At 35.2% G+C, this 24,263-nt stretch overlaps 2 protein-coding genes across 2 annotated transcripts; one reads left to right on the plus strand and one right to left on the minus strand.

Annotated features, from left to right (window-relative positions):
* Positions 1 to 1,640: 1,640 nt before the first annotated feature.
* On the minus strand, positions 1,641 to 11,862 carry LOC123532208 (plasma kallikrein-like). Its single transcript, XM_045313586.2, has 7 exons — positions 11,805 to 11,862; positions 10,899 to 10,955; positions 9,982 to 10,162; positions 6,394 to 6,674; positions 5,816 to 5,955; positions 5,356 to 5,413; positions 1,641 to 1,812 (listed from the first exon to the last, which is right to left on the minus strand). Exons 1-7 carry the CDS (start codon positions 11,824 to 11,826, stop codon positions 1,688 to 1,690), a joined length of 864 nt encoding a protein of 287 aa, XP_045169521.2. The 5' UTR covers positions 11,827 to 11,862; the 3' UTR covers positions 1,641 to 1,687.
* Positions 11,863 to 14,564: 2,702 nt separating this feature from the next.
* Positions 14,565 to 24,141, plus strand: LOC123532629 (deoxyribonuclease-1-like). Its single transcript, XM_045314104.2, has 10 exons — positions 14,565 to 14,687; positions 14,934 to 15,110; positions 16,604 to 16,692; positions 18,510 to 18,593; positions 19,034 to 19,158; positions 19,566 to 19,836; positions 19,990 to 20,086; positions 21,682 to 21,734; positions 21,992 to 22,105; positions 23,637 to 24,141. The coding sequence occupies exons 2-10, from the start codon at positions 14,970 to 14,972 to the stop codon at positions 23,914 to 23,916; spliced, it is 1,254 nt and encodes a 417-aa protein (XP_045170039.2). The 5' UTR covers positions 14,565 to 14,687; positions 14,934 to 14,969; the 3' UTR covers positions 23,917 to 24,141.
* Positions 24,142 to 24,263: the final 122 nt, after the last annotated feature.

Here is a 24,263-nt window from a genome sequence, read left to right on the forward strand (position 1 = left end):
ACCAATATTTCATGAATTATCCCCCTTTTTACTTAGAATTTCAGGCTAAAGTTTTGATGCACTTTCATTCCATCTCGGTTATTACTAAATGTCTTTGATTTAAATTTAAAATACGACACAAGGTTCATAATTCTGGCACCGATTTTTATACCCCCTTTCGAAGAAGGAGGGCTATATTCTTTGCAGATTTCGGTCGGTATGTATTAAGACCAATCCATTTCCGGATGATAACTCAAGAAGCATGGGCCCAGGATCATGAAAGATGATAAAAAGATTGTTCATAACCTGCAGCTGACCCCTATTGATTTGAGATTAGTAGGTCAAAGGTCAAGGTCACAGTGACCCAGAACAGTTAAACGGTTTCCGGATGATAACTCAAGAATGCTTGGGCCTAGGATCATGGAAGTTATTAGGGAGGTTGATCATGACCAGCAGATGACCCCTTTTGATTTTGAGATCAGTAAATCAAAGGTCAAAGTCACAGTGTCACGGAACAGTTGAACGCTTTGCGGATGATAATCATAACACAAGAATGATTAAGCCTAGGATCATGAAAATCGACAGGAAGGTTGGTCATGACCAGCGGATGCCCCTATTGTTTTAAGGTCAGTAGATCAAAGGTCAATGTCACAGTGACCCTGAACAGTTAAACGATTTCTGAATGATAACTCAAGAATCCTTGGACCTAAAATCATGAAAATTGATAGGGAGGTTGGTCATGAACAGCAGATGACCTCTATTGATTTTAAGCTCAGTAGATCAAAGGTCAAGGTCACAATGACCCTGTTTCTGAATGATAACTCAAGAACCCTTGGGCCTAGGATCATGAAACTTGATATGGATGTTGGTCATGACCAGCAGATGACTCCTATTAAGTTGGAGTTCAGTAGGTCAAAGGTCAATGTCACAGTGACCCGGAACAGTTAAACGGTTTCCGGACGAAAACTTGAGAACGCTTGGGCCTAGGATAACGAAACTTGATAGGGAGGTTGATCATGATCAGCAGATGACCCCTATTGATGTTGAGGTCAAAGGTCAAGGTCACAATGACCCAGAACAGTTAAACGGTTTCCGGATGATAACTCAAGAACGCTTGGACCTAGGATCATGAAACTTAAAAGGGAGATTGTTCATAACCAGCAGATGACATCTGTTTATTTTACGGTGTATGTCAAAGGTCAAGGTCCCATTTACCCAGAACAGTAGATCTTTTGTATACAGTAACCAAATAAGTTCTGTTCCTTGTGCAATTACTGAGATGGTTATTCCCGACTATGCTTGATGGCCACCAGAGACCAGAATGGAACTCTTAATCCAAATACTAAGTCTGTAGGAAAGACTGTGCTCAAATTTGTTCAATGGGGTTTATTTGACTGCACTTACAGCTAAAGATAGAAAAAAAAAACACTTGAACAACTTCATTGTAGGGACTAACAAGGACACTACAAATAGCCAAAATTTAATGACATATGACATCATCTGAAAAAAGTTTTTTGTGTGCATCTAAGTTTAATATTTGCATGTACCACAGTCTCGCATTTGAGTTAGAGGAGTAGTGTTGGTAAGTTAAATAACAACAGCGTACCTTTCATGGATGTTAGGTCAAACGTTTTACACTGACTTAAGCAAAGAAACCGTAATAATACAATTATATTTTATTGAAATATTTTGCACTCATGTAAATACATTAGTATTCATACGGGTAACCGGCTGAGGCCATGCTGGTCTTGATCCAATTGGTATATTTGGACACGTCCTCGAAAATCCCGGGCTCGTCAGCAACCGTGCAGTCACCACCAGAAGATGCTATACCTACAAACAAGAACAGTGTATATTTCTGATAGCAGATCCATGTTTTAAGTCGGTCTGAGTTTTAAGAAAAACGTAGAACTTGTTTAGTTTAATTTTGTGAGAGTAGTGAAACCTTTTAAAGTGTCTTGGACAGTCCATGTCAATTTTACATTTTAATGCCAGTCACAGAATCACAAAAGTTAGCGTACTAGTGTATCATATATCATACTTTTATTCGCTAACACCTCCAAGGTTTGTATTTATTATTTGTCGGCATATTTAGAAAGTAAATTAAACTGGTCTCTTTAATCTATAAACAGATAAAATAAAATAGATTTTATAATGGTTTTTATGACTACAAAAAGCTAGGACCCATCTTCAAAAGTTTGATCAAAGCTTAAGCTATGGGGTGACCCCTTGTGCATTTTATATGAGGGAAGAATAACACAAAATGTTGACATCTTTCTTCAAATCAATTTTATGCCTATATATGTGCAGTGTCCAGGGCTAAATTCCCTTAATCTTCTTGTAATAATTACATATGTGCAGCGACCAGGGCTATATTCCATTGACTTTATTTGCAATGAATGTAGCGGGACTGGTGCTATATTGCCTTACCCTTATTGCCATGTATCTGCAGTGATTCGACTTAAGGCCCTTAAGAAATGAATATTGTACGAATTGAAATACAGTAAAACTTTGGGTATAGGGGCTTACCACATTCTGTAATTTTTGTTCAATAACTGATGACGGACCATATATTTTATTCTCTTTAGTGACCTAGATCTATATCCTTATACATTCTGTTATCAGTTTTGTTTTCTCTGTTCAGAGATTTTCAAGGCCTTTCCAGAAATGTGTAGTTTTATATATTTAAATATGCAAAACTTGAAAGCTTTCATTAGATCAACACAAATTTTGTCAGACTTTACTGTCATAGGGCCGATACATCGTACCTGGTGGTATAAATGCTTAAAATATCACTGGTTTCTTTCAATATTTTCTTTAAATTCTAAATTATAAACTCCATTAAGATACAGTAGAACCTTTAACTTCAATATTTTTCCATACTGACGTTCAAAAAATTTCATATCGGGTGTGTCGTCGCGTTTAGAAATTCTTTAACGAAGATATTTTCAGTTTTACTCGAGCTAAATAGCAAATTTATATTATTTATATTATTTATATTATAACTATATTTAAGTGTAATCATGTGAAGATCTATGTAATAAAAAAATTTATTAGATTTTGCATCGAAATATATGCACTTTCTTCCGCGGGGTAATATTGCGCTCCTATAGTCGTGCAATATTTCCGCTGCAGAAGTCGTGCATATTTCACTATACAAATGTAATAACTTATAAATATCGAATGCCTAACCTTACTGTTGTTCCCTTACATAATAAATGTATAAACGCCCATATAGGCCTAGTCGTTCCTTAAATAGATCTAATACATGCACGACCACAGGCATTCGTTCCTTAACATATGCACGACCAGACAGTCGTTATCTAATGTATGCACGGCATACAGTCATTCCCTAACATATGCACGACCATGTAGTATGAACGATCGTACAATCGTTCCATAACATGCACGATTACATAGTTGATACCTAGTGTATGCACGGCTATGCAATCGTTCCCTTATGTATGTACGGGTCCCTAATTTATGTGCGAGCTCACAGCCGTTCCCTAAATATATGCACGTTCTCTAAATATATCATCTTTACGCATTTCTCCTAACAGTCTTTCCAGGCAATCACAGATGACAAGTATTGCTATAGCTAAATGAAACAAGAGCCATGTTAGACATGGCCAATCCCCCCGCCGGGCATATTATAATTGAAGGCTAAAGTTCCTGGCAAGTTAGTGTCTGAAAGTATTAATTTTAGAGAAAGCTTTGAAGAACCGTTTAGTTGATGTCCACATCAGGGGTTTTAAAGATGTGGAAGAAAGAATAAGTCAGTGGTGAGGTGGTTACTGCTAAATTTTATTAATTTTCATGAACAGTTTTTCTATATGGCTACTGTAAAAAGAAGGAATGGAAAGCTAACAGGGAACAAGAGTGCCAGAATGTCACAATATATGCCCGTCACTGCAAATTTCTTTACTCTAGCAGCTGTAATTTTAATTTTGTGGTTGTTTAGTAATCATTGTAAGTCTTTTGTTTTTCTAAGTCCACAAAAAAAACTCCTTACCAGGTAGAGATATCTTAAAATACACCTAAAATTGGAAAGTAACATCCATGTTGTACCACAGGAAAGTGGTCTTGTTTTTTCCCTCTGGTCAATTATAAAAATGTTACAATATAAGTTATTTATAGTAACAACTAAGGGAAGTAAATCTTTAAAAAAAAAAATTGTAAGTCCACACAGAAATCTTTACCAGGTAGAGATTGGTCAAAATACACCTCAAAATTGGATGTAGCATGCATGTTGTACTACAGAAAAGTGGTCTTGATTTTTCCCTACGACTAGTAATGAAAAAGTTACAATAAAAGCTATTTAAAGTAACAACAAAAGGGAGTAATTCTAAAGAAGGGAACTGCGCATGACACTTCGTCTCATGATGGTGTATAATTGTGCCAAGTTACATCAAAATCCCTCCATGCATGAAGAAGAAATGCTTCGGACAATGTCATTCTTGTATCTGACCTTTGGCCTCTAAGTGTGACCTTGACCTTAGACCTAGGGACCTGGATCTTATGCATGACACTCTGTCTCGTGGTGGTGAACATTTGTGCCAAGTTATATCAAAATCTATCCATGCATGAAGAAGAAATGCTCCGGACAAGGTTTTCATTCTTGTATCCTTTGACCTCTAAGTGTGACCTTGACCTTAGACCTAGGGACCTGGTCCTTATGCATGACACTCCACCTCGTGATGGTGAACATTTGTGCCAAGATATATCAAAATCCCTCCATGCATGAAAAAGATATGCTCCGGACAAATTTTTTAAGAAAATATGATAAAGGGGAATAACTCAAAAAATAGGCAAGGTAGAGTTATTGTTCTTGCACTTCCTCCCAATGTGTTCTATCAGTGTATGAAGTTTGAAGAAAATCCCTCCAGTACTTTTGGAGTTATGCTCCGGACAAATTCTTTTAAGAAAATAAGATAAAGGGGAATAACTCAAAAAATAGTCAAGGTAGAGTTATTGTTCTTGCACACTGCACTTCCTCCCAATGTGTTCTATCAGTGTATGAAGTTTGAAGAAAATCCCTCCAGAAGTTTTTGAGTTATGCTCCGGACAATTTTTTTAAGAAAATATGATAAAGGGGAATAACTCAAAAAATAGGCAAGGTAGAGTTATTGTTCTTGCACACTGCACTTCCTCCCAATGTGTTCTATCAGTGTATGAAGTTTGAAGAAAATCCCTCCAATACTTTTGGAGTTATGCTCCGGACAAAGATCGTTGCGAACGGACGGACGGACGCACGCACGCACGCACGGACGGAGAGCATTTCTAATATCCCCTTCGCCTTTGGCGGAGGGATAAATAATCACGACTCGTTCCAAATATGGTGACTTGTATGACTAGTATTAAAGTCTAACGCCATACCTTGAGCATACCAGGCACCTGATGCATCTTTACACATCAGAGGGCTGCCAATGTCATCCTGAAAAAAACAATTTCTATTTGAAACAAATATTCAGTGTACTTTTAACTCCTTTGATTATGCAGCATTTGCACACGGGCAATTTAACCCACGTGACCGTAATCCACGTGGCCTTGAATCTAAAAATAAAACAAGTGTTAACCACGCTGTCAATATTACATTTAGTTCATTCAAAACCACATTATTTATGCCATTTAAATTTATTTAAAATAGACAAAATGAAAAACCGGTACGTTAATGAAATAAAAAAAAATAACGACTTAATCAGTTACAAAATTGCACCTGACAGTCACTTTCTTGTGCCCCGATTTTTACTTGTTATTGTAACGTAGAACAAATCGAATGTAAAGAGCCACTATCATGTCTATATAAAAGCAAGTACACAATGTATGTATGACTTACACCGCAAAAGTCTTTTCCGCCGTTTTCATACCCTGCACACAGTTCTGTACCTGGCAAATAATCTTGCCAATGTCCTTGGCAGGTGGCGTCTGACATAATTGGCAAACCTACTTGTTTCAGTACCTCATCGTTAGCGTTACCTAAACAAAATAGAAAATATCTGTATGTTTCAGTGGTTTAGGAGCTAGGCGTCTAGTTCCTCATCCTTTTGTCGTGTGTTCGAATCCCAACTGATCTTGATCCATGACATATCGTTCTAAGGCGACTACTCTATTGCAATCCGGTAAGCAACTTACGGCTGTTTATAATTCTAAGAATATTCTCTACATTTAACGTAAAACAAAATAAAATTATGTAAATTAAGTTGAGGTCCTCCAAGCTGGCAAATACATTATCAATTTTATGATCCAAGGTTTAATAAACTTATTGTAACAAACGAATTACCTTGTTCAAAACTTTCGTGCCGGTTAACATTTACAAATGAGTTTTTCTTCTCTTCTCTGTTTCTGAGCTCTTTAGATGGCATCGTTTACCAGTTAAAAACGTTTCTATACTTTTTATCAATTTAATTAACGAACCTGTGTCTCCCCATCCGGCCAGATAGCACATCTGTCCCACCTTATAGGTGTGACCTGGATTTGGCAGGCATATTGGTTGTGTGTGGTCATTATAAACTATCTCCTCATTGGTGTAAATAAGAGCAAGATCATTCTCTAGGGTATTGACATCAAAATTCTCGTGCACTGTGACAGATTTTATAGTATAATTCCTCTCATGTGGTCCGGCTGTGTTGATGTTATGAGCTCCAAAATACATGGTCCACTGGGCTGTGTTTACGTCAGCAAGATGGTAGTTGTCGCTGTAATTCAATTTTAGAATGCAAATGTCTGTAAATTCCAGTTTGGTTGTCGTAAAACAGTGAATCAAAAACTTACGAAAATGTTTTGTTAGTCTCTTGATTTTTGTGAGGCAGTGTAACATACTGTCGCTGGCCGAGCGTGCAGAGTGGGTGGAAAAGGTGGAAAAGGTGTTTAGTTTTTTCCCCAAAAAGCAGATAAAATTTTTCTACAACTTTTTGTCATTAGAAATCAACCATTCTTATTCAGTAATAAACTGATCTAAACATTGTGTGTAAATTTTAGGACTGGAGACAAATACATGTGTATATATTGTCTGACTGTCCACAGCTGGCCAGTCCCACAAATCGCAACGTGCGGGCAGTCCTTTCGAGCAATTTTTGTCAAGAATTGACTTTCATCAAGCAGTATACTGTAAAACGTTTGAGCATTTTGTCAGAATAATGCTTTCGTAAGATAGCATATTGTATACATCTGAAGCAATTTTCGTCAGACATTAATGAAACATTCTTAGAATTAGAACTAAATAAACTTTTTATGCTTTCATCTATGTGAAACTCGCCTTATATGTGAACCAGCATTGTGTGTGAGACTGGTACATATTGAACGTAAAAGTGTCGTTTTGTTGGAAACTGGTATAATGCGTATTGAACTTGCATAGACTGCGAAACTTGTTTCGTGTGAGGAATTGACATTGTGTAGGGAGCTTGCATGGTGACGTTTGTCTTTCATACCAAGAAAAAAAGTAAACAAGACAAGACAAGCAAAGAACTTAGGGTAAAATGGGGTAACTGGGACAATGGGGAAACTGGGACACTTGACACTTTTCAGTAAATTGGGGTAAATATTGGTTACGTTCCCTAAATAAGATCATATGTTGAAAAAGAACATTCAGTGTTAAAGCCTATTATGACAAAACTTTTCTGCCGATGGATTGGAAAATATTTTAAGAATCGATTTTCTTAGACATATGTTGAGAGTATTACTAATTAAATAAAAAAAAGAAAACATAAAATTACACGCTGTAAATAATTATGCCTATTTTTCAGATGGTGCATTAAAATATTCTCGTTATGTTCCTGTCTAGTGAAACGCACAGTAGAAATAGTCGTCTGACTTTCTAGATATATTTGCTTACATGTGGTCGGTACATCAATAAGATCTTAAAGATATTTAATTTCGGTACCGTAACGGCTTGATCATAAATGTGACGTCAATTTTGACGCAAGAAGCTGGTTCTTGTATACATGTAATATCGCATTTAACTTGTTTGAAATATTGAAGCGTATTATGTACCATTGCAAATCAAGGACATGGCATTATTTTTTTTTTAAATTCTATAAAAAAAAGTATAATAATTTTATTTTATTGACTTTCATTTTGAATAATAAAGTGGCAGTCATGAACCGTTGCGTTGACGTCAGACAACGACGTTATAAAACAGGTGCTTGTTTGTGAAATATGGCATGTCCAAAATATTTATATTGGTATGTATTGATACCTTCAGTTATGGGAAGAGTTGCAAAACTGTAGGTATCACATTACTGTTTCATACAATGAGATTTGTTTTTGAGAAATTACAACATACTTTATTTTTGAACGTTCCTTTTCAAAAGTGTCCCACTTACCCCAATGTATTGGGGCAAGTGGGACACTGTCATTAAGAACAAAGTGCTCCATGATTTTATTTTTGAACAAACTGGATGCTGGAAGAAAAAGGGGATATGCTCCAATGGACAGTATATAAATTGTTGTACATAACTGGACATAACCACTATAAATCGTCAACTTTTAATCTTTTTCCACAAATGAAATGAAAATAGGAAAGAAAGTCTAGTAATGACGAAACTCTGATATTTTGTAAGTATACCACTAGTTCACAGGCGTGGTCATAATATAACATTAGCTTAACTCTGGTGCAACTACTGAATTTTCTACCCGATACCAAGTTTACATGATCTAAGTCACTGTTTAGTCACATAAGCTTATTTAAAGGGAGGTCGTTCCGTGAACCCCTCCCACTCAACCGCGTAAAATCTGGTGAGTTTAGAATTTTTAATAGTCTAATAGGCTAATACTGATATTTCTTTCATGTTTAAAGAAACTGTCGGCAAATCTTATATTAATAAGTAGTATTTATACTAGGTGAAGCGCAGGAACCAACTGACGGTCAAGCCAACATAGTAGTTCTTTTAGTTAATTACTCCTTTAAAAGATGACGTTGTGTCAAATATTCAGGCTAAAGCAAACACCAAACACATTTTGGGTACAGCTGCCAATAGTTTCCGAGAGCGTATGCCCATGTGTCCCTCTAGATCTCCTTAACTCTACCTTCATTCCCCTCACATTTCATCCCCTCCTCTCCGAGTCTTCCCGTATGCAAAAAGCTAGTTAATGTCCTTATTTCTTTGTGAAAAAAGGCACACATTTTAATTGTCCCGTTATCATTTGATAAAATCTATGTTTTAAGACTGTTTAAAACTTTTGATCAGTTTCAAGTGTAAAAATCACATATATAAGTACATAATGGATTATGTCAAGTTTATGTTTAATTCATACATAGTTATTTACACTTATAACATTTTTTTATTTTAAACGATTTATATAATAAGCATATATTGAAACAAATAATGACATAATTTAGGCAAAAATTGGACATACTGATTTCTTTATGCATCCTTGTTTTACAAAAAAGTCATAAATTGTAATTAATACTGAGCTATATTTTCAGTTTAGAATTCTTTTTTGAACTGTAGACATGAATGGTTTCATTTGTCATAAATGCGACTGTAATATACATAAATTCTAATAAAACTAAAATGTCCCAAGTTACCCCAACTGGGTGGGGTAACTTGGGACACTTGACCAATGTTTAATTAATTTATAGTTAATCACAGGTTATCAGGTATTTGTAAAAGTTTATATTCGTCATATATTATATAGGTTGCGCATACTGAAATATCAATAAATCAAATTTATATTTTGTCTTTCTAAAATATTACTCAACAGTGTTTCTTTAAGTGTCCCAGTTACCCCATTTTACCCTATATAGGTTTAAAAAAAACTCCTAAGATGAGTCTCACCATGAGAAAACCAACATAGTGCGATTGCGACCAGTCCGCGCAGTCTGGTCAGGAGCTATGCTGTTCGCTAACGGTTTCTCCAATTGCAATAGGCTTTGAAAGCGAACAGTATGGATCCTGACCAGGCTGCGCGGATGCGCAGGCTGGTCTGGATCCATGCTGATGGCAAACGCACTATGTTGGTTTTCTCATGGTGAGGCTCATAAATTATATTGTTTCAGCGTACCCTTCAAAGTGCTGGGCTGACGTTAGTAAGGTATGTTTGCCGAGAATAAAGGCGCTTCCGGAGATGAATCCGAGGTCATCTACCAACATTACCATCCAGGGCCAGGAACCAGCTATAGCATCTTTACCCCCGGTAATTCTGCTGGTGATAGGGTTAACAATAGGCACACCACACGGAGTATCTGATTATGAAAAATACAAGCATTCACCATCGGTTGGCTTTTTAAAGCTAGTTATTGTAACTTACTACAAGTGTACGCACTCATGAAATAAGTTTTCACAAAATTTTCATCAAAAAAGTCCTAAGTCAAACTTATGATTTTGTTTTCATGCAGGTGGAAGCTTTGAAGTTACTTAACTTCCGTAATAACATCAGTAAAATCAACTTACGTCTCTAAAGTCGTATTTTTCCTCGTACTCGCCTCTTGCTCCATAGCGTACGTGTTTACATTTTTTGCACGTAAAAGTTCGTTGCTTATAAAAAAGAAGTGAAGGCACCGCAAGTTTCGTACCAACAATATAGGATTGATTACACCGTGAATACAGAATCCCTTACTGATTATGGGGAAACGAAACCAAGGGAAAAATATTTTCCAAACATACTAAACATCTAATTAAAATATATATAGAAAATACTTTAATCTTTTAATGTTTGCGTAGATAAAAGCGTGAATGTATATATTATACGTTGCAAATATAAAATAACTATTTCAAACTGCGTTTAACTCTCAATGAATATAAAAGATCATTTTGCATATTTACAAATGCATATTTATGGGGCAGCGGCAATACATGTACATTAAGCGAAATATCATTTTATGAGCCGTATTTTCAACGCTTCGAGATACCGCTTTTTTTTCAAATGTGTATTATCAAATGATAACGTAACACAAAATGTCATGCAATTTTCATACTTACTCTGCCCTAGGGCGATGCCTACAAAGCCAGCCAATACAACAAAGGTATACATCGTGTCTGTGAAATATAATAAGACTTCATCATTACATATGGTCGGCGGGATGTGTAACTCTATATATACTTCGTATAGTCGAGCTAAGAAGATGATGCGTTCGAGAAATATACAGATATTTCAGTGTTTGCAAAGGGCTCGTTGGATTTATGATGCCCCAACCTTCTCTAGTCTTCGGAATTTTCAAAAGATCATTATAACGTGTACAATGATTTTATCAAATCAATGGTCTGTTTAAACAAGAAATATCTTTAAAAAAGATGGTCGGCGTGATGTTACTGAAGCACAAGTTATATATGGGCAGAAACCTGTATTTATTTTAAATCTTTTGGCAATGTTGAAAGGGGCCTCTGTAACGTTTTGTATAAATGACGATAATAGTTCTGAAGAAGACTGTGTTTTTCAAAATATCTGTTGGATCTAAAATTTGTGGCATGTTACCATGTCTACAAAAATAAATGCTATCTCGGACTTCGTTTGCGCTTCTACACCCTTGGTTCGAACCACATTTATCTCTTGCTGTCAAACTAATTCTTTCATACGAAAACTTCATACAGCGGTTTTAGAAAAGTCGGTTGTTTATCGAAGTACTTGGATCTGACAGGAATAATGTGTGGAGAGATTCTTTAACATTTACTCACTAAAATCTGAAGTGCCACGATATGACCTAAACTTTGTTAGTATGATCAAAAATAACAAACACCTCAAAAATAAGAGTGGTGGATTCCCAACAATGGATACGTTTTATTCCTAAACAAACACCTATCAAAATCTTTAACCAACGTAAAATCTGGAACTAGTACACAAATTTAATTCATGTGAGATATCGAATACCTCAAAAAAGTCAGCCCTACCTGAAGAAATCCTGGACACCATCTGATCAATCCGTGACGTGGCTTCCTTAAAGATAAGTTCTGAGGCCCGTACAAGGTGGTGCATTTATTACTGCCTATCTCTACAAGTCGGTATTACGACAGAATTGTGTTTAAAACAACGGCAAAGACCGAAGTCATCGAATCCCATGGAGATTTTACCTTGCTTTCCTTGCGAGCAACTGCAAATATGAAAGTTGTTTCCTTTTTTGCGAAACTGCTCGATGGTACATGTCATCCAGTATGTGTTCTTCGTATATCTTTCAGTCTCATTTATGTTGAACTTTATGATAAAACAAAACCGGACAGCTGAATATATCTTTTACAGAAGGCTAAATAATAGGCAAGCTTCAGCTAAGATTGCATGACGTGTAAATGATTAAACAGATGAGATATCGTGTTGCTGTATAGAATTACTTTTTAAAAGTCCGTAAAAGATCGTGCGGAAAAGCACAACGCGAAAAGACGTTCCGTAAAAACTTCGACATAGAACCCACACTAAAAGAACCACGAGCCATAAATGAAAGACATATTTATTGGTTTTGTTTGTTGTTTTTTTCAACCCGTGTGGTTTGGTATGTACGAACGAGTATACTGAAATTATATAACGACACTCTTATGATCTCGTTGCCAACATAATAACTTAAGAAGGCCGAGTCAATTACAAACGTGCAATAACTTCATCGCGTAATGCCCACGTCACCAGTTTGTTTGGGTAGAAATACTAACGTACAGAAGTAGGACTGACGTTCCCTTGCGGCGGGAACTGACGTATACGTGCGGCGGGAACTAGCGTACACGTGCGGGGAGTCTATTAACGGCGCCATGCTTCTTGTTTTTTAATTATATAATAGTCTTCGTCAAAGTATCAGTTCACCATGTGTATTTAAGCGTTCCAATTTTCTAAATGTTTTAAATCGTTGGTTGAGAGTATCTTACCAGCCACCACACATCACATAGCAAGAAGTAGGTACAAGTGTGGTCATATAGAACTCGCTGTAAAAAGTCCTGCCATGGTCTCAAATTGATAGCCTTGGATGTTCTTATCTTACAAAGTCATCAATGTCTTTCAAGTTTCTTCACTCCTTGTCCTACTGAACTCACGTAATAATCGGTTCATATAAGATATAGTTTAGTGTGACCTGTAATAGATCCAAGACATCTCACATTAGCCCGAGACTGCAAGCCAAAGCCCTGTGCGACGATCTCGGATCTACCACGGGGTTCTTGTGAAAATTACATGTCTGTTGACAATTTTATCATATGATTGCTTTTATAAGATATACATCAAATGCATGTCAATAAAATAATCTCAAATTCCTGGGGAAAAAATAAGTTCAACTAAATCCTCACATGTTACTGTTTTGCAAAACGTACATAATCAAAACCCATAGTCATTGTGTTAAAAATAACCAATAAACATACGTCCACTATATGCCCATCTGTTTATACTGTTTCATATTCTTGTTTTAAAAAACTATTTCAAAGAAGTTTTTCAAAATTATTCCCTATATCCGGTACATATCTATCTTTAAAAATATATGAAACAAAAATTTATTAACAAAATCTACATTTTACATGACATTTTTTTTTATAAATTTTAAGAGTTTATTAAGATTTGATCTATTTTTAACTGCATTATGATGGCATTTTCCCATTTTTTTTAAGTGCATGGCCCTTAATAATGAATTAATGTAGACCAGAAGATATTTGTTTATGAAATAATAAGTGACTTGCATAACGGGGAAAAATAACGTGATAATAAGGTCTCAACAAAATAAAGCTGTTATCAATTATGCCGCTCATATTTTTCAGAAACACACACACAAAAAGTTTTCTTTGCGTGCGCTCGCATGGCCAAAACGTGTTGGTGTGCTAATTTCTACGGAGGTTACAGTGTTAGGTCAACTGAAAATTACGAGTGAAACTTTGGGATTTTTAAAATAATCGGCAAAAAAGTCCAGCTTTTTAAACAGAGGCAGTGCTGATTTAGGGACGACACCAAATGAAACGTTCGGCACAAGCTCCTTTACGACAAAATACAGTCACTGAAACCAAGCGCATGTGATGAGGCTTTGGTACAGAATCCAGGAACACTGGTTAGTGTTACATAACTGAAATAATGTTGAAAAACGACGTTAAAAGCAGGTCGTCTTCTGACTGATTTATTCCTTCTAATTTTCAACTCCCTGCTTTAAATGCGTGTTAATCTCCATTTCAGACATTAGCTGTGCTTTGTTTAAAAAAAGACTTTATCCTTGAATAGTGCAAAATTAGAAAATTGCAGGATTTTACAGCTATTTTTTTTCAATTCTTCAAATATTCAAGTCACGTACCTGTCATCATTATGGTTTACGGTTATGCATTGTTGCATATTATATATTTTATGATAACATTTTCAGTCATTTTCTTACATTATCTGAGTATACATGTACTATATTATTACAGATTTTTCACTTGTAAAATATATTCCTTCGCACTTCGCTTGCTCCCGTCTTTTTTTTAAACATACATTGTATTTAAATTTATTTGTCGCACAACTTCTCATTAAAAAAATCCAATGAACAGCTTTCAATTTGGTTTGGCCTAAGTAATATGTCGCTGATTTATCTACACGCTCTGTAATTTTCAAGTTTCGTCTTCAGATGTTGTATACTGAAATGCGAATCTGAATGTTCAATGTCTCTTTGCGCCACACTACACACGCACCCGCGTGGATCAAAGCTAAGGTAATGTTTTATGTTAATGAATTCTGCCGGGAGTAATTTTGACCCGCGTAACCTTTGTATAATCGATTACGAATAGATAAACACTTTTAAAGTTATATATAAAAGTTACATTAAATATTTTTGGATGGTGTAGCGAGTACGTATATATATACATGAACTTAGATATATTTGCTCATCATTAAAGTATTTCAGTCATCTTTTATGTAAGAAATGTACATACATTGTAACTATAAAATTTTCTAACATAAATTTCAACAGGTTATTTGTGTGTAATGACTTTAATAATGTTAATACAGTACTTAAGTGAAATGTACGTTATATTAAATTTTGTTTTCTTTGAAACTTTTTAAAATTCTCTTTATTTCTTATTACTAATTTTCAGACTTGAATTTACTGAGTACACGTGCAAAATATTACGATGTTGCTATTACAACTTCTTGCCTTGCTGTTGGTGTCTGACACGGTGTCCGCCAGAAATTTGCGTGTTGGTGCATTCAATATTCAAGTATTCGGAGTTAAAAAAGCGAAAAACACCGAGGTCATGGATATTTTGATAAAGGTAGGAATTTTTAACATATTTTTCTGTCTATACATTCTCTTACAGACTCCATTGATCTGATTTTTAGAGAAAGAAGTAAATTTATCATATTTTTTCTCCATTCTTCATCAAACGCTGTCAACTTAAAAACAATTTAAAAGTTTAAACTTCATTTGGTTTGTTTGTCCCTAGGCCCTGCCTCTTCAGTATATATACATATATGGTCGGTTAAAGGTTTTTAGGCGGGAGGTTAGCTAACAAATATCACGAACCTTAAAATGATAATAAATTATAGGCATGCAATTAAAGGTATTAGCTATAACGAGTAATACTTTTCCAGAATTCTAACAAATTTACATTATGATAACTGATATTTGACTTTTCTGTCATGTTACAACTTTTCGCTTGTTTTCATAAATGCTGAACGATTAGTTATGCTTTTTCGAGACCATTAAATTCAATGAATCAAGTATTGCACATGCGGGCTGCTTGCGTTCCGGTATAGTTACAGTCAATATACATACAAATATGTACATAACGTAAGGTTTACTCAAATAATTTATCATGCCATTACTGTAACAACTGCCTGATAAAGCCTGCCTGAGTCTGGAAAAAAGCAGCCGACCTGAGAACACTTCTGTGATAAAGTACAAGGACATCAGATTGTAACAACCCCGCCTACTTAATTGCCGGATGTACGAATATCGGTTACCGTAAATATATAATAATAATATAAAGTGTTTGTTTATTATAGTGTCACCCCTACTGAAAGGGCAGGCCAGTTTGGTTTTTGAGACACCTACATACTTTGAACAGCATTACTTCCCGATTATTCCTTTTTGAAAAGCTGCAAAAATATACTAATTTACAAACTAGAAATGACAACAAAAACAAAAGAGTTTTGTTATGGTGCCCTGTCGGAAAAGAGTATTTAATGTTTGTTTGATATTTAACCATTTTACGGTAAAAACAAATTCACAATTACGGACCATCTCTTGCGCAATAATGTAAACTTAAAAAATATGAATAATACGTGCAGTAATTATGAGGTTTATAAACAGATATAAATAGATATAAAACACATATAAATCAAACAACATTTATTTAGTACTATACCGAAAAACTTTTATTTGTATTCGTGTAACCACTCAACAGATTTTTACTTTTTCAGTTTGGAGTGCGATGTTATTTCTACTAAATCAACACATACGCGAATGAACTTCGGTCGTATTTTTCTGCATATGAATTGAACAAACCATGCTGCGTCTCCTTGTCACATGATGCTGACACAATAAAATTCAAAGTAGAGTACACCACCATCGTCACTCTTCTTTTGCAACTTCTGTTCTATTTTACTAAATTTAGTGTTGAGCAAAATTTGATTTTAAACTAGGTTTATTTGAAAAATAAATGCATGCGCATTTTTCAACATTTAGTTTTTTTAACAATTAAAGCCGAAGGGGAAAAATCTGCGTCGATTAAATGCCATTATACTGTTGAATTGTCTTTTCCAGATTATACGAAGATACGACCTACTCCTAATACAAGAGATACGAGATTCCACCAATACGGCCATACACTATCTGCTAGGTCGAGTGAATCGGTATGCGGGTAATTCATTTTTGTTTAATTTGAAGGGGATCTCTCAAGATTTCAAAACAGTTACTAATAGTTTCAGACAGAGCTTTCAGAAGCATCAACATAAAAGGATTGAAAACGGAAAGCGTAGCTGTTAAATATACAGTTAGGTCATATTAGTTTTGCGTCAAGCAGGAAACAAAAGAGTTGAGGAAAAAAATCCTTACCTACTGGAAGCTTTTACACCAATGAAAAAAATACCCGAGCTTTTGCAATATCTTTGAAACATTTAAGTACTTATTACATACTTAAAATATTAGTTGCGCTGTGGATATTTCGTCTTTTCTATTCTATTATTCTCTTACTGTAGTATTCGTCCAAAGAAAATTGTAGTATTATGTAGGATATGTATGTCAACATAATTATATAGTGGCCGCTGTCTCTGAAAGTGGTTCATAGAGTGTTTACAACTTTGAATTGCTTATTTGTGAATCTGTTTACCATGGCATGCACCTTTTGAAGTTCCAAGATGTCAGTCTGGTATGTAAATGTATCAGTGAGGACAGTGTGTCATGGTCGCCTTCTCCTGGGATAGGTTTGTATTTGAGTACCAACGACGGGTGGCTGGTGAAGAAATTACTATTGAGATACTGATCCCCTGCTCCAGAGTTCGCACTGCTGGTGTTCTTGTCGCAGCCTGCTATGTTCATACACCAGCACATGTTTATGTTCGTTTGATGTTGTATTTGATGGTCTGTAAAAGAGAAAAGAAATAGTATGATGGATTTCATTGTGCTGAACGAAGAGGAGTTCCAGCTCCTTGCTTGTTTGGATAGGTCGTTCAAAGCTGCAGTAAGGGCATCCCAAGAGAAATCGACATTTTATATACTTCATCCCGGTATTCTTCTGATGAAAAATATGGTCATTCAACCGTGTTTCTGCATCAAGGATGATATCTGAATCTCTTCATGTGTTTGATGTTTGATGTTTTCGAAAAATGATAGGTATTTCATATAGTACACTGTGTGAATTTCTCGAGAAGTCGCTGGAGTTTGCTAGAGGATGATGTAACGGCGGGACAAAAATTGTGTGCGGTTCGGTCTGTTACAAACGTTGCATGTTTGCTGTTTGTTGGGAGGTTGTAATCTGTTGTTGAAATAGCCATGCAAGATATATTGCACCACATGACGGTTATCGCATGCTAACTCCCTCTGATCAAGCTCATATACAAGCTCATATATGTTTAATTCATTCTGATTTTAAGATAACAATTTTATGTCCTGAAACGAGACATAGAAGCAGCAAAAAGGAATAAATCAGGAAGGTTGTATTTAATGAATAGTAACTTTGTTAACATCTTTTATATAGTTCTTTATGAGAATATAAGTATTTAAATATCTGATATTCTGAAAAAAAAATGTCAAAATGTCGTAAAAAAATGGTAAACTTAATACGAAGTTAAGAACAACTGTATTTAGCGTGATCAGCCTGTAGCCATATACAGCTAAATAGCAAAATTAGTACATGTGAACTTGCGGAGCTTTACGGAAAAGTTGATATTTATGTCCAGTTTTTTCTAAACCCGACCTAAAATGTGTCATCATTGGCGTTTTGAGCGTTTTCAAAAATGTTTTTTCTCAAACCTACCAGCCTGAAGACGCTAAACATAGATCTAATTAGGGTTGGCCTTATATCTAGGGATATCATATTTACATTTCAATGTATGATCTTTAACACTGCTTCATTTCAAATGAGGAATGCATTTGACAAAATATGTAAACGGAGTTGGCTCTTTTTGCAATACAAAATGCAATACATTTTTTCAATTGTTGAATCTTCCAGGGGGCAGACGGAGCCATTCGAAATGGTTCTCAGTGAACGTCTTGGTCGTTCGAACAGCAAGGAGCAGTATGCATACTTCTACAGGTATGTTTCAGTAAATAGCAAGCAGCAGAAAGCAGTGATCTAAAAATGAAACCGAAAAAAATTGTATAAAAATATTTAAAAAATTGAGAGTGTTTGAAACATGAAATAGAATAGGGTTGGTGAAACCCCATTTTTTCAATCAACCATAACTATCACCGGCTTAAAATTGAGGGGAAAGATATATAAGAAGAAACCGAGCAAAACGACTGTCTTTAAAAACGTCTTGCTCGTGCTTCTGTTTTATACAATATAGGGTGCGTAAAATATGTCCACGTGACCAATCACGCTGAATGATAAAGCGGTTGTTCTCTTCCCCAGCCAGATATAAATGGACTCATTCTTGCAGGTACCACGTTATCTTTTGAATTAAATAATCCTATTATTTTGGTTCCTTTGTACATTTATTAGACATTACACGTATAAACCGGTATGATTTTCAGACCAGCCGCTGGTCTGCAGGTGCAGCACAGTTATACGTATCACGACACCAAAGAACATGGGGGCACGACTGTGGATTTATTTGAAAGACAACCATATATAGTATCGTTTTCATCAAGTGGAACAGGTACGTGTATGGTGTCTTAACTATAGCATGTGTGCTAGTATTATATCTATTATTGATTTGTTTTCACCTTCTGTGTATATTCGTCCTCAGATTGAACGCAAGTGCCTACAATTTTGAATTAAACACTATTGCAGTTTGTTTTTATGTATGAGACTTAATCTTATGTACTTCTGGAATAGTTGTAACAGAATTATTCGTCTTCCGTTGTAGCAATTATTGCGCTCAGGCATTCTTAGAAGATATTACGAAGCGATACGTGGTTTAATGTAGTTCTTATTTGCCTATCAGGACGTTTTATCCAGTTGGAAGATTAATCCATATTAATGCCTAATTAAATCAGTACATGTACAATCAAAGTGTCCATTCTGCATACGCCAGACCAATGTTATGTATTTGAATATTTACAGAACTTGTTTCATTCCGTTTGATTGGCATACATGTTGATCCTGACAAGGCTGTGGAAGAAATAAATTATCTAGACAAGTTTGTCGTCAGTGATGTACAGAACAGACCGGGACCACGTGAACTGATGATACTAGGTGATCTAAATGCTGACTGTAACTATGTGTCTAAAAGGAAATGGAAAAAAATACCTATGAAAAAAGATCCGCGTTTCAACTGGCTTATAGGAGACGAAATCGATACAACAGTAAAGGGATCCCATTGTGCTTATGACAGGTAATTTTAAGTTTTCATGTTTTATCACTGCCATTCACTTTTAATATAACTTTGCATGATTTTCTTCTCTCATTTTTGTCATGATCCAATAAAATCCAGGGTCTTCCTTCTTGCTCGTTGCTAAAATGTGATTTGTATTTTGCTTTCGTGCAGGTTTATTATTACTGGTCCTGGATGGCAGGGCGGAATAGTTCCAGACAGTGCGAAAGTGTACAGATTTGATCAAGATCTGAATATCGACAATAAACTGGTAAACAAGTTTTTCACGACTTTTAAACACGGCCGTCAATCGCCCTTGTTTGTCATATCGTTCGCTTACCATTCCTTGTTTTTTCCTAAACATGGCCTCAATTTTTGGAAATCTTCAAAGCAAAGTTAACAATAATATGTAAAAAAACCCTGTTATCATTTAACTGAAGACTACTCAGATGAAAAATATCACATGAAGCATGAAAATCTTAGTTTAATGGTTTCCTGGAGAAAGGAAAAACCGACTACTCTAAAAAATCGTTTCAAGGGATCCCTCCGAGACAAATGAATTCTTCTTGAAAGCAAAATAAGTTTTGTACCGGAGAGCTCGCTTTAAGTGAAACCGGAAGATAAACCCGTTTCTTGTGTGTGTTTTTTTCTCACAAAATGTCAAAAATGCATCTACCTGTTGTAATGTGAGAAATATTTGTGTAACTCAAATCAAGATTTTCACACTAATATGACATTTTTTGTATGACATTTGTTTTATAAAAGCAATCTTTCGCAATTTCTGAAAGTTTGGTACCATTTTCATATGTAAATCCTAAGCTTGAATAACAGAAAGAACGGGACTTTTCAGAGTACTACAACCACTACATAGCTGGTTGTGGATAATTATCATCAGATTTATGACTAGTATATAGTTCAACCATTTACCTCCGAATTGAACAGTGACCGATGTGTTGATTTAGCAGAACCATGTTAAATTTATTAAAACATTCGTTGTCAAGTCTAGGTCACGTAGAATATTTCATAGGCAAATAACCATTTTTTTCATGTTTAAATAGATTAAATTATGGTTCTGCTTTATATTATTTCCATTATTATATATCTTTTATGTGAAAAGAAAGCGTATGTATGACACCAACGAAAATCAAGGTCATGCTCAAGCAATGTCTTTTCAAACGGATTCTTTATAAGGAAGTGGGATTGCAAGCTTTTCCCAAATCCCCTTAAACAAAACAGCTTCCTTGTTTCAACAGAATTACCCTTGTTTTGTGACAAATAATAATAAGTTCGTACCCTTTGTTTCACCCTAGAAATGACATTGTATCTGTCAATGGTTTTAAACTGATAAATAATTGCTGTTATTTCTATATTGTAATGAGTACTAATGACTATTTTCACTATTCAAGTATAACTATGATGGGTACAGAATGGGCTTACGATAGTAGAAAACCATTTTTAAATGTTGGATTTGTTTTTGACTGTTTCAGAAAATGAAATGCCAACCTGTACTCGTCATTTTTTCCAGTCAATTTTTAGTACTGACAAGGTGAAGGCGGAATGCTTTAAGGAGTAAATTATTCTGGCCGCCTAATAGTGTAAAACCGTTCTGGTATATAATCATTTCTTTTTAATATGATAGCATCCTTTCTCGTCAAGCAAGCAAAACCACTTTCGAGGAGATCTTAACACGTCAACATCTACTTTATTACCACGACTTGGCTCACTTCTGGACACTGTTACACTGTCTACCGTTGACATATTTTACGTTCTGAAGATGACGACCTATATCGATTTGCCATTATATATATAATATACTTCTAAGTTAATATAAGACACTTACTGTATTTCATGATTTATGTATTTCAGGCAGCGAAAGTCAGCGATCACTATCCTATAGAATTTTTGCTATCAGAAAAGCAGTATGTATTTTTTCTCATCGGGTTATATAAATATTACAGCAAAACAAAGGACAGAACTGCTGAAGCACAGGTCTGCTCCTAAAACAACAGTGTACATGTAAGTCTCCCAAATTGTTTGATATGGGGATTTTACTAACTGTATATACCACATTATTGTACTCTTGCTGTTTTTAAATTTATCTTTCGGCTAGCTTCGGAACAGTCCACAAGAGTACGCTTTGCAGCATAGACCATTTGTCTTACTTTTATCGTTTTAGGTATATCATAATTTCCATATCAAACCGTGTGTATATCAAGTTGCTCGGAGACTACAAAGCAAAGGGAAGCCTGCCTGTGAATGAATTGTATGATCTTGGAGTCGGAAACAAAAAGTAAGTTGTTTTTTGCTTTAGAGTCAAAACAAATCTATAGGTGAACCTCTTTGAATCTTATAACGTAATCAGGTATAATATATGTTTCGGAGTTGGTGGGGGGGGGGGGGGGGTAACGTACGTCGCACTGACACAAATTACAGCGACTTAATTGAATGAAAGCTGTAAAAGAATCCTTTGGAAACATAGAATGCAACCAAGAATAATAATAGCAGACTCCGTTTGAGTCTGTTCACGATGGAATGTGCAACACCTCTGACGCCCCCTTAGCACCGGCTTATGCGGAACTCTATTAAGGACCAGAAAAAATAACAACACCAAGTATGGGGAGACTTTTTACAGCCACCACACGAAATAAGCAACACCAATAACGTCTTTAAAGAGGAAATATGCCCATTTTTCAAGTAAAAATCCAGCTGAAATAGTGTGTAAAAAGGTTGGAGAGAATTATAGCTCTTAACCCAATATATCAAACTCTTCCTGTTACCAGTACGAAATAATAACTTTCCAAATATGACTTTTTTTATTTTGACTGGGGCAATCTTTTTTAAGAAAAGTCAAACTGCATGCTGGAGTTGCTTCCCTTCAACTATACTGTGTAGAAGATTTTGAATAATGTATTACTATTTCTTGGCCAATGTATATTTTAAAACATTTAAATAATGAAATTGAATTAAGATACGGAAATAACTCAAATATCTTACATTCTCTATCTGTCTTGATGTTAATTATTAACTTGTATATGTTTACCATGATTTATCGTGATTGCTTAGCATACATGTCTGTAATGAATGAATAATACAGTTCATGTATCAATAACATTTCTTTCTTTTCGAAAAAGAAGTTTAACTTTACATCGAAATTCATTCGTTTAAAACATTCGTTCCGATTTGTTTGGTTTTAATAGTGAATTTAGTGATTTTTTGGGGATTTTATTACATTTTTTACCTCCCATGAACACACTTAATCTTTAATTATCTAGCTTGGCTAAGTTCTATTCTTCAAAGGATGTCCTTTGCTTTATCAACAATCACAACAGTATTATTTATGTGCAGTTTGGTGCCTATATGAAATTTACCCAAAATAGGAGTCAGTGTTATCATATACATGTATATGGATCATGTGGTCGAGGTATCCTAAATTTCCTAAGGTTTCGCGTAAGACGGTGCTTAGGTTCACGTTCAAACCGAGTCTGTTATTAATTTTCTTTGTTGCATAGAACGCTTCCAAATGTTCAGAGATTTTAAATACAATTATTTTTATTTACATTAATTTAACATTAAACCTATCAGTGCAGCAGCGAATGTGTCAAGTTACTATCATTCCATGTCATTGTTATACTCGTAGTATGTAGCATGTCTTTTTAAAGGACGTTTTACAGATTGCGTTTTGTGACTGTTTCATACTTATATTTGAAAGTGTCTGATATGTATTATATCTTTTGTTATGTATCTATTTGTTGTAACTACATGCACGTGTCACTATGATAAAATACTTCCTTCCTTACTTACACAGGATGTTTGTATTACAGCGTCCACGTGATATCGGTGTATGACAAGCATCAAAAACTGGTTGGAGAATTAAAGAAGGAAACTGACGGTGAGAAGAAACTATCAGAGGAATTATTCAAATTGATTACAGCAGACGATAGCAACTTGAAAATGTACATTGAACCACTCAAGAAAAGATATGCCGATAAACAAAGAAGTAAAGTGGTTATAGCACTGCCCGCAACTCACAAACAAGAAGCTACTATAATTTGGAATATTTTGCAGATTGTCGTTTGTAAATATTTCAAGTGCGAACAGTAGCAATCTAAAACCGTAACAGATAAGGATGTGAAATGGTTTTGGCACAAGACTATTGTAACTGCCACTTTAACATATATAATTTAGAACAGTGCTGCGCCGATACCAAAATAATGCTGTTGTTATTAAAGACGTGCCATTCCAGATCAATAGCGCAGTCGATGGCTACTTGCTATGACTGCAATTGTAGCGGTAACCACATTTTGAAATTACACATTGCATCTACCTTTTCCTTCTTCTTTTTTTATTTATAAAATATATCAATCTTTTAACTATTTTAAAATATTAGGAAATAGAATGAATACAACATTAAGCAGATAAGAATGTTAACGGTATTTATAAACACAAAA

Source organism: Mercenaria mercenaria, chromosome 11 (genome assembly GCF_021730395.1).
Source record: "Mercenaria mercenaria strain notata chromosome 11, MADL_Memer_1, whole genome shotgun sequence".
Classification (NCBI taxonomy): domain Eukaryota; kingdom Metazoa; phylum Mollusca; class Bivalvia; order Venerida; family Veneridae; genus Mercenaria; species Mercenaria mercenaria.

Excerpts from the sequence above, each read along its gene's own strand:
- LOC123532208 (XM_045313586.2), bottom strand. The coding sequence starts at position 11,826 with ATGGTGTCCAGGATTTCTTCAG. Across the intron at positions 10,163-10,898 it reads AGGCATCGCCCTAGGGCAGA|ATACTCCGTGTGGTGTGCCT; the intron begins GTAAGTATGAAA and ends TTTCATAATCAG. Across the intron at positions 1,813-5,355 it reads AGGTGCCTGGTATGCTCAAG|GTATAGCATCTTCTGGTGGT; the intron begins GTATGGCGTTAG and ends TCTTGTTTGTAG.
- LOC123532629 (XM_045314104.2), top strand. The coding sequence starts at position 14,970 with ATGTTGCTATTACAACTTCTTGCCTTGCTGTTGGTGTCTGACACGGTG. Across the intron at positions 19,837-19,989 it reads TCCCATTGTGCTTATGACAG|GTTTATTATTACTGGTCCTG; the intron begins GTAATTTTAAGT and ends GCTTTCGTGCAG. Across the intron at positions 22,106-23,636 it reads CTTGGAGTCGGAAACAAAAA|CGTCCACGTGATATCGGTGT; the intron begins GTAAGTTGTTTT and ends TTTGTATTACAG.